Below are 11,415 nucleotides of genomic sequence, written 5' to 3' on the forward strand. Positions count from 1 at the left end.
CCAAAGTACAGCTTATGGATTACAATAGCTTTTTCCTCCCCATGACTTCCCTCCTGCCTGCAACCCTCCCAACTCCCACTCCCTCTCCCATTCCATTGACATCAAGATTCATTTTCAATTATCTTTATATACAGAAGATCAATTTAGTATATATTAAGTAAAGATTTCAACAGTTTGCACCCACACAGAACATAAAGTGTAAAATACTGTTTGAGTACTAGTTATAGCATTAATTCACATTGAACAACACATTAAGAGATCCTACATGAGGAGTAAGTGCACAGTGACTCCTGTTGTTGACTTAACAAATTGACACTCTTGTTTATGGCGTCAGTAATCTCCCTAGGCTCTTGTCATGAGTTGCCAAGGCTATGGAAGTCTTTTGAGTTCGCCGACTTCAATCTTATTCAGACAAGGTCATAGTCAAAGTGGAGGTTCACTCCTCCCTTCAGAGAAAGGTACCTCCTTCTTTGATGGCCCTGTTCTTTCCACTGGGATCTCACTGGCAGAGATATTTCATTTAGGTTTTGTTTTTGTTTTTTTTTTTGTTGTTGTTTTTGTTTTTGTTTTTTTTTTTTGCCAGAGTGTCTTGGCTTTCCATGTCTAAAATACTCTCATGAGCTCTTCAGCCAGATCCGAATGCCTTAAGGGCTGATTCTGAGGCCAGAGTGCTGTTTAGGACATCTGCCATTCTATGAGTTTGCTGTGTATCCTGCTTCCCATGTTGGATTGTTCTCTTCCTTTTTTATTCTATCAGTTAGTATTAGCAGACACTAGTCTTGTTTGTGTGATCCCTTTGACTCTTAGACCTATCAGTGTGATCAATTGTGAACTAAAATTGATTACTTGGACTAGTGAGATGGCATTGGTACATGCCACCTTGATGGGATTGAATTGGAATCCCCTGGCACGTTTCTAACTCCACCATTTGGGGCAAGTCAGCTTGAGCATGTCCCAAATTGTACCTCTCCTCCCTCTCTTATTCTCACTCTTATATTTAACAGGGATCACTTTTCAGTTAAATTTAAACACCTAAGAATAATTGTGTGTAATTACAGAGTTCAATCAATAGTATTAACTAGAACAAAAAAAATACTAAAAGGGATAAAGTATTAAGTTGTACATCAACAGTCAGGACAAGGGCCGATCAAGTCACTCTTTCTCATAGTGTCCATTTCATTTCAACAGGCTTCCTTTTTGGAAACAAGAAATGAAAGAACAAAAAAAAGAAAACTAATCATAAGAAACTACTTTTTTCATCTCTGGGCAAAATTGAACAAAATGAATAATTTTCTATGAGAATGTAATTTATCAAAGGAGCTCAGGAGAGATTTTTTGGTATATGTGCTGTATTCAGTTTCCCAAGAAGTGATAAGGATTTCCAAGTTCCCTCAGAAAGAACCAATCCGGGTAGTTTCACAGCAATTCTCCCACGAGTGCAATTATCTAATTCCAGCACTATTTGGTTATTTTATAGCATAAGGGGGAAAAAGAGCGCCAAATCCTTATTATAAAGCATATATTAATATTTACAGGCAAATAAAGATTAAACATAGAGAAGACAAAAAGTAAGTCTCCTATTTTAAAAATGTATCATGTCCCACAGGGTGAGCTTTATTTCACAAATGGTTCAGAATTAGGATACCTGGAAATATAATTTATCCCAGCAACCTAAGGGCTTCTCATTGTCAGACCAGATTTTCCACTTTTTCTAGTCCCTGGCTCCCTTCCCAACCCAGGAAAGGTCCTGGGCAGAGGTTAATGGGGCAGCAGGCCCACAGAGAACCTGAAAGATGAGTTCCAAGGAGCCACGGTTTGAAGAATTAGAAGAAGCTGGGCCAGGGTTTCTAATGGCAAAACCACCTGCAAACCTATCTGTGGCTTCCTCATTTCATATCCAAAACAACCCCCCCCCCAAAAAAAAGGGGAGCAATCTTGGGAGAGTAAAAGTCAATGGGAATCCTTACTCTAGGTGTGATTCCACTTCAACTTAACATTGATACATTGGCTCCTCAATATCTGACATTGATTAGTTCATGCCAATGCAGTCCATCCTTCACACTGGGTCCCATTAGAATACAACATATACCGGGGGGCGGCATGTCCGAGGCTGGCGGGGCCGGGCCGGGGGCCGGGCCCGGGGCGCTGCCCCCGCAGCCCCCGCAGCCCCCCGCGCCGCCGCGGCCGCCGCCGCCCGCGCCCCCGCAGGGCTCCTCCTGCGGTCCGGCGACGGCTGTGGCTGCGGCGGGCACGGCCGAAGGACCGGGAGGCGGTGGCTCGGCCCGGATCGCCGTGAAGAAGGCGCAGCTGCGCTCGGCTCCGCGGGCCAAGAAACTGGAGAAACTCGGAGTGTACTCCTACTGCAAGGCTGAGGAGTCCTGTAAATGTAATGGCTGGAAAAACCCCAACCCCTCTCCTACTCCCCCCAGAGCCGATCTGCAGCAAATAATCGTCAGTCTAACGGAGTCCTGTCGGAGCTGTAGCCATGCCCTAGCTGCTCATGTTTCCCACCTGGAGAATGTGTCAGAGGAAGAAATGAACAGACTCCTGGGAATAGTGTTGGATGTGGAGTATCTCTTCACTTGTGTCCACAAGGAAGAAGATGCAGATACCAAGCAAGTGTACTTCTACCTATTTAAGCTCCTGAGAAAGTCTATTTTACAAAGAGGAAAGCCTGTGGTTGAAGGCTCCTTGGAGAAGAAACCCCCATTTGAAAAGCCTAGTATTGAGCAGGGCGTGAATAACTTTGTACAGTACAAATTTAGTCACCTGCCATCCAAAGAAAGGCAAACAATAGTCGAGTTGGCCAAAATGTTCCTAAACCGCATCAACTATTGGCATCTGGAGGCACCATCTCAACGAAGACTGCGCTCTCCCAATGACGATATTTCTGGATACAAAGAGAACTACACAAGGTGGCTGTGTTACTGCAATGTGCCACAGTTCTGTGACAGTCTACCTCGGTATGAAACCACCCAGGTGTTCGGGAGAACATTGCTTCGCTCAGTCTTCACCGTTATGAGGAGACAACTCCTGGAACAAGCAAGACAGGAAAAAGACAAACTGCCTCTTGAGAAACGAACTCTGATCCTCACTCATTTCCCAAAATTTCTATCCATGTTAGAAGAAGAAGTTTATAGTCAAAACTCTCCCATCTGGGATCAGGATTTTCTCTCAGCCTCTTCCAGAATCAGCCAACTAGGAATCCAAACAGTTATCAATCCGCCTCCTGTGGCCAGGACAGTTTCCTACAATTCAAACTCATCTTCCCTTGAGCAGCCGAATGGAGGGAGTAGCAGTCCTGCCTGCAAAGCTTCTTCTGGGCTAGAGGCAAACCCAGGCGAAAAGAGGAAAATGAATGACTCTCATGTTCTGGAGGAGGCCAAGAAACCCCGAGTCATGGGGGATATTCCAATGGAATTAATCCATGAGGTGATGTCCACCATCACGGACCCCTCAGCAATGCTTGGACCAGAGACCAATTTTCTGTCAGCCCATTCAGCAAGGGATGAGGCAGCAAGGCTGGAAGAGCGCAGGGGTGTGATTGAATTTCACGTGGTTGGAAATTCCCTGAACCAAAAACCGAACAAGAGGATCCTGATGTGGCTGGTCGGCCTGCAGAATGTGTTCTCCCATCAGCTGCCCCGAATGCCAAAAGAGTATATCACACGGCTCGTCTTTGACCCGAAACACAAAACCCTCGCTTTAATTAAAGATGGCCGTGTTATTGGTGGTATATGTTTCCGTATGTTCCCATCCCAAGGATTCACAGAGATTGTTTTCTGTGCTGTAACTTCAAATGAACAAGTCAAGGGCTATGGAACACATCTGATGAATCATTTGAAAGAATATCATATAAAACATGACATCCTGAACTTTCTCACATATGCAGATGAATATGCAATTGGGTACTTTAAGAAACAGGGTTTCTCCAAAGAAATTAAAATACCTAAAGCCAAATATGTTGGCTACATTAAGGATTATGAAGGAGCCACTTTAATGGGATGTGAGCTAAATCCTCGGATCCCATATACAGAATTTTCTGTGATCATTAAAAAGCAGAAAGAGATAATTAAAAAGCTGATAGAAAGAAAACAGGCCCAGATTCGGAAAGTTTACCCTGGACTTTCATGTTTTAAAGATGGAGTTCGACAAATTCCTATAGAAAGCATTCCTGGAATTAGAGAGACAGGCTGGAAACCAAGTGGAAAGGAGAAAAGTAAGGAGCCCAAAGACCCTGACCAGCTTTACAGCACGCTGAAGAGCATCCTTCAGCAGGTGAAGAGCCATCAAAGCGCTTGGCCCTTCATGGAACCAGTGAAGAGAACGGAAGCTCCGGGATATTATGAAGTTATAAGGTTTCCCATGGATCTGAAAACCATGAGTGAACGCCTCAAGAATAGGTACTACGTATCTAAGAAATTATTCATGGCAGACTTACAACGAGTCTTTACCAATTGCAAAGAGTACAACCCCCCTGAGAGTGAATACTACAAATGTGCCAATATCCTGGAGAAATTCTTCTTCAGTAAAATTAAGGAGGCTGGATTAATTGACAAGTGATGTTCCCCCTCTGCTGCTTAGAGATTCATCAAGCAGTGTGCCTAATGCAAGGTGGTTTAGTTGTACAAAGAATTGGACAAAATATGTCGAAGAGACTTGTAATAATTAGCACTTTTGAAAAACAAACAAAAAACCTCCTTTTAGCTTTTCAGATATGTATATAAATTGACATAGAACATTTTTATTTTATGGAATAGATTTTAATCTATTTAGTACTATTAATGTAAATTTTCTATGGCATGTCCATTAGACAACTATTACAAGATAAATGGTCAGGGGTTTCCTCAAAACCTGTATGTGAGGAAATTGCACATTATCTCAAGATTTGGGGGATTCTAGAAAATTTCAGACCATGAATGTTTCCATGTTTTTCTAATGGAATGTGAGAATTTATTTTTATTTTATTCTGAAGGACTATAAGGAAGGGATACGTGATTTTAAAAAACCCATAAAAGGTGAAATACATTTGAAGTCTCGTTGTAGACTTTATATATATATATTTTTTTAAAACACTCATCTAAATGAGGTGCTTTGAGCAGTTCTGAAAATGCAGCTCCACAAAAGCAACTGCTTTGATTTCTAAGGAAGAAATTTTAAATAATGCAACATTTTATAAGCATCTGGAGTTTTGATAATTCTGTCTACCTACAACAAACTTGTGAGTTCATAACCACTATTTTAATAATTGTTTTCTCTACATAAATGTTTAATATAGCATTTGACTTTGCTTATGCAGGCCATAAGTTCCAAAAGGTAATTTCCCAGGCCACAAAGGCGTAAATTTGAAAACACTTAAGATTTAATCCACGTATTTTAATAGGAAAAAAGTTTATAGTTTACACATATATCAATATGGTGAATCCTTTTCTAAAATAAGGATTTATTTATTTGGTATACACAACACCGTTTATAAAGTATACATGAGGATTTTTCATTTTTCATCTCCCGATTTTGTTTGTTGTCAGTGGTGAATTAAATTCCAACCAAGGTTTTCTGTCAGTATTTTAATACCTATATTGCTGTATAGGTCCAAGGTCACATCCCACTAAAATCCATTATACAACCAACCTTATTAAACTGTCTTCGATTTATTTCCTAATTACACTACAAAGAAAAGTGGGACTTCTGCCATCCCAAGTCTGGGAAAATCAACTAATATACCACCATAGAAATGAAGGCCATCCTGGTGGTCTCGACACTAATTTTTATGATGCAAATTTATAAACTCATTTTTTGTAAAGGATGGAATTTTAAAAGTGTGTTTATCTTGATTTTTCTATCAGCATAAATAAATTAAAATGATCAGTAACAGTCGTTAAAAACCATTGCCAGTGATAGTCTGTGTGAAGGGAAAAACCCTGCAAATGGCTATTAAGTTGAAAGTGTTGTTTTTGATACAAATGAGATATTCAGAATGCTCACATGGAAAAATGCCTCATCTTTTTTAAGTATAAGAAACTACCTTCAGTGGTGTCTAGATTTCTATGAAGAATGATGATACAGTTTGGATTAAGTTATTTTGGACTGGTTTTAACAGTGCTTTGTATCAGATCTGCCAAAGCATCTGTCCAGCTTGGTATCCTGTGAAAGTTTGTTATTTTCTTGGTAGACATTCTTATAGAGTATTGTCTTTAAAATGAGATTGTCTCTTCTATATTGAAAGCATTTTTATGTTTTCTAATTTAAAAATTAATATTTTCTTATAGATATTGTGCAATAAAGCTGAAGTAGAATGTGTGGTTTTGCAAATGCTTTAACAGCTGATAAAATTTTACATTTGTAAAATTAATATATTGTACTGGTACAAAATAGTTTTAAATTATATTTTAAAAAGCTAAAAAAAAAAAAAAGAATACAACATATACCACTAGTCCAAGTGTGGTCTGCATGTTAGACATCAGGACCCGGGGCCCCTCCCTGGTCTGCCTGCACTAGAATCTGCCTGTTTTCAGATGATTCACACGTGGAGGCTGGAGAAGCCCTGCTCAGGAGCACTTTTCAGCACATTACTCACTATGAAGGACACTTAGATGATTGACGGATGCACTGTGTGCGCGGGGGCAAGGCTGCCCTTGCCAGGTGAGTCATCTGGAGACAGGTCCCTGGTGGCTGGAGACAGCCTCAGGGATAGAAACTGAAGTTTACATTGAGCTTGTCACCTTGTTCCCTGTCACCGCTGCTAATCTGTCTGCAAGATTTCCCAACGTCCCACCTCCAGCAGACAAGAAGAGAAAGGCTGGAGATGTGAGACTCATTCTATAGCTCTGGTTCTACTGCTAAATGTCAATGAAGCCCTCCAGCAGTCACTTTCCCTTTCTGTGCCTTGGTTCCTTGACCTGTAACTGAGGAGGCTGGAGCTACTCATCTCCAGTTCCAGCCGCCAGTGCCTCTAAGCAGACAAGATCCAGTTCTCGACTAGGCAACTGCCACTTTGGTTTTAGTCTTCATCAACAGGGATGAAGAGTTTCCAACAGGTTCATGGAAAGTCCATATTGTGAAAAACTACACGTGTAGTTTGACAATGTTTGCACTGAAATAAACTTGTCCTTTAATTTTTTGCAAACTTTATGAAGGCTCTCTGTAACCCATCACTGCCTCTACCTGTTCCATTCTGTCACTAGTCCATCATCTTTAGCCCCAAGTATTTAAATCCCTGTTACAATATTACATAACCAATAAACTCAAAATCTTACAGATGTATGATCTATTCTGAGCTCAGCTGCCCTCCAGGCTTTGAGTCAAGTTCTTTACTCTCCACGTTTGCCTTCTGGCACTTGTTCACGTTCTATTGGCCAAAAGTGTCACATAACCAAGTCCAAAGTCAAAGGAGCAAGGAAGTAGATCTCATGCATAGGGAAGGGAAGCCACGGCAAGAGCAGGGAGAGAAGGAATCTTCATAGGCAAGTAACACACTCTACCCATCCGTACACTACGCTACACCCCCCCCCCCAACACACACAAAACGCAGTAATGAAGTGCATTAAGATTCATCAGGAGTCGCTTGATATTGAACATGTCGGATAATTTATGTAGATACAAAAATTTGGAGGTGTAGTTGGGGACCCTAGATATCAAACCAGAGAACTCGGATATTTCTGGTTATCTGTGGATTCACTAAAGCCTACTCCAGAAAGAATTCAGGAGCCTCTGAAAGAGAAACCATAAGTTAAAACTAGGATTGGTGGAGCCAGCATTGTGGCGCAGCGGGTAAAGCTGCCTCCTGTAATCGCTGGCATCCCAGCTGCTCCACTTCTGATCCAGCTTCCTGCTAATGGCTGGGGAAAAGCAGCAGAAGACAGCCCAAGTGTCTAGGACTCTGAACCCCCGTGGGAGATATGATGGAGCTCCTGGCTTCTAATTTCAGCCTGGCCTAGCCTTGGACATTGCAGCCATCTGGGGAGTGAACCAGTGGATAAAAGATCTCTCTCTCTCTCTCTCTCTCTCTCTCTCTCTCTCTGGCTCTGACTTTCAAATAAATAAATAAATCTATGTATTTATTTGAAGTGCATAGTTACAGAGAGAGAGAGACATTGACAGAGAGCAAGTGAGATCTTCCATCTGTTATTTCCACTCCCCAAATGGCCGCAACAGCCAGAGTTGGGCTGATCCAGAGCCAGGAGCCAGGTCTTTGGACTCCCACATGGGTGCAGGAGCCCAACCACTTGGGCCATTCTTTCCCAGACCATTAGCAGAGAGCTGGATTGGAAGTGGAGCAGTGGGGACTCAAATCTGCGCCCATATGGGATTCCAGCACCACAGGCAGTGGCTTTACCCACTATGCCACACAGCAGCAGCCCTAATACACAAATCTTAAAAACTAGACTTGGTGAGCTTAACCCCGGATCTGAATCTTAATCACTGAGTAGGAGGAGGGAGTTCAAGGTTAATACCGTCTATGACTCAGATTTGTCTCCTGGAACATCTCCCATGGGGCTTCCATCTGAGCATCCCCCTTTACCTGTCTACAAGAGTTTAGGAGAGACCTCCTAATCAAACCATGGCAAATACCAAAGTTCAAGGGGACTAGAAAGAAAGCCACGCAGCATCAGAATAACACAGGGCACACTATCTGAAGGGTGACTCAGAGAGAGAACATACTCCGCCCTCTACGAAAACCACTGGAGTTCATGCAGGAGTTGTCGCTTCAGCTGGGACTGCAGACAAGAGGGTGAGCCCAGACATCACTAAACAAAGGAAGGAACAGAAACAGTAACTGCCCAGAGGTCGTCACGTCTCCTGTTTCATTCTTCCTTGGGATAATGGTAAAACTAGAGGGGGTACAGTCAAGACGTTTCAGCCACATCCTGGCTGTGAGACTTGGCGGGGGGGGGGGGGAGTCGAGGGGTGTCACTTAGCCTCTCTGAGGTCTTGGATTAATTTAGACCCTGTGGGGTCAGCTAGTTCCACATTTCTTGGAGAGCCTGACTTCAAGGTTCCCCCATGCACTGTTTAATCCAGACTGTATGTTCATTTGTCTTGCAAATCTTTGTCTCTTCTGAAATTGGAGGCAATCTTGGCAGTCCCACCTCCTTCACTGCAACATATGCCGGTGACATTGAGATGACACATGGCAAAATACCTGGGGGAGTAGAGTTCAAACACCTCCCTCATTTCCATGACATCCAATACTCCCTGATGCACAAATGACAGTCAGTACCCTGAGTGACCCCAGTTTTGACATCTTATAAGGCAGGGTGGCCTCCACTGAAGGTGACCAAAGTGATCCAGCTGGGGAAGGCTCCAGACTCAAAAGAAGGGGTCCTGCTCACCTCCTTCACATCCTGTGCTCCCTTTCCTATGGCACCAACACCGGGCTGTCGTTACTCTCTAAATTCAACAGCCAACATCTCAACATCTTCTGCGTTATGCTGGAGCAGAGTGAAGTCTCTACAGGGAATCCACACTCAGCAGGGCTTCAACACCAGTGACCTGATGGGCCAAGGAGTCAAGGAAAGAGCCAGGGCCTGAGAAGCAAGCATGCCTCAATCCTTAACAGCCTTGTGATCTCAGACAGGAAACTAAACCTCTCTGAGTCCTGCTGTTCCCAGCTGTGCAATGGGGACAATGTCTGTCTCAGTGCATTACAGCTAGTGCTACTTGGTAGCGCGCAATAAATAGCAGCAAGGCCCTTGGCTCATGGTAGGGGCTCAGTCTTTGCTTTTCCCCTAACAAAGGGTGCTGACGAGGAAGCGGGACCTCTTTTCCCACTGCCCTGTGGAGGCTCTTGGTGCCCCCTAGGGAGGAGGCAAGACCACTGCTTGCCTGACAAATTATTTTTCTTAGCTTTTGCGGCATCTGTGCAGACAGAAGGAAAACAATTACAGGGCTGCCTGGCCACAGAGGAGGCCTTGGGCCCCTGGAACTCAGGTGGGAAGCTCCAGGGCCACATCTCCCTGCATGTCCTCTCCTAGCAGGAAACCTGCCCAGCTCCCCCCAACAGAGCCCAGCACATGGTGACTGCCCCCAGAGACTCCAGGTCCCACCTACTGGGAACATCACCATCAGCATCATGTGTAGTCTAAACAGCTGTGCTTAGCAGTGTGGTCCTAAACTCCTCCAGCCCAGTGCCCTTTGACAGCTTTATCAAAGTTACAGATGGTACCTGATGGCTCAACTTGGGATTTTTTAACTTTACAATGAAGCAAAAGTGATATGCATTCAGCAGACACTGTGCTACAAAGTCTGAATTTCGACCTTTCCTGGACCAGTGGCATGTGATCCAATCCTGTATTGTGATGCTGGGAGCTACAGCAAGCTCAGCTCCCACCCAGCCCCATGATCATCAGTGGAAGCAGCCAACACCCTGCGGTGTACTGCACTGCCAGCATTTATTGGCTACAGGTATTCAACAAATTACATGAGATATTCATTACTGTAATGTAAAGCAGGCTTAGTGCTGGGTAATGTTGCATAACTGTAGGGCAACATTTAAGGTAGGCTGGGCTAAGCTAGGTCTTCAGTAAGCTGGCAGTGTTAAGTGCATTTTCCGCTTAGAATGTTTTCAGTACAATGATTTTATGGGGACATAACCCCAGGGTAAATCAAGCAGTATCTGCACCTTTGAATAACTACTATGTGCCAAATACTGCTGTGGGTGCTAGAAATAACAGCACAAAAAGAAACTCCTTTCAGAGATTACACAGATGTGAGTACAAAGTAGGCAAAAATATTAAAATCAAAACTAGAAAGCGGCCGGCGCCGCGGCTCACTAGACTAATCCTCCGCCTTGCGGCGCCAGCACACCGGGTTCTAGCCCCGGTCGGGGCACCGATCCTGTCCCGGTTGCCCCTCTTCCAGGCCAGCTCTCTGCTGTGGCCCGGGAGTGCAGTGGAGGATGGCCCAAGTCCTTGGGCCCTGCACCCCATGGGAGACCAGGATAAGCACCTGGCTCCTGCCATCGGATCAGCGCGGTGCGCCGGCCGCAGCGCGCCTACCGCGGCGGCCATTGGAGGGTGAACCAACGGCAAAAGGAAGACCTTTCTCTCTGTCTCTCTCTCTCTCACTGTCCACTCTGCCTGTCAAAAAAAAAAAAAAAAAAAAACTAGAAAGCAGCGGTGTAGTTTATATGAAGGTGAGAAGAGCTTTGGGAAGAAAGCAATGGAGAGAGTAGAAAGGATGTAAGAGTAGGTGTGTAGGGGGAGGATTCCTTAGAAGGTGATATTTAAGCAAAGACCAGGAGAAGAGGAAGAAAAACCATGTGAACACTTGGAGAAGAGCACTTTTGACAGAGGGCACAGAAGTGCAAAGATCCTGAGGCAGTGATGTGCCTGCTGTGAACATGCAGAGACACCCAGTGCCAGAGCCCCTTCAAGTAAGGCCTCCGTGCCAGCCCCGTGAGCATTAAGGTCAGCA

General features: G+C 44.1%; 1 protein-coding gene across 1 annotated transcript; it reads left to right on the top strand.

Moving 5' to 3' along the window:
• The first annotated feature begins 2,100 nt into the window (after window positions 1-2,100).
• LOC133772842 (histone acetyltransferase KAT2B-like) lies at window positions 2,101-5,067 on the top strand. Its single transcript, XM_062209833.1, has one exon. It carries the CDS (start codon window positions 2,101-2,103, stop codon window positions 4,561-4,563), a length of 2,463 nt encoding a protein of 820 aa, XP_062065817.1. The 3' UTR covers window positions 4,564-5,067.
• Window positions 5,068-11,415: the final 6,348 nt, after the last annotated feature.

The sequence above is a fragment of the Lepus europaeus genome, chromosome 13 (genome assembly GCF_033115175.1).
Source record: "Lepus europaeus isolate LE1 chromosome 13, mLepTim1.pri, whole genome shotgun sequence".
NCBI classification, from domain to species: Eukaryota; Metazoa; Chordata; class Mammalia; order Lagomorpha; family Leporidae; genus Lepus; species Lepus europaeus.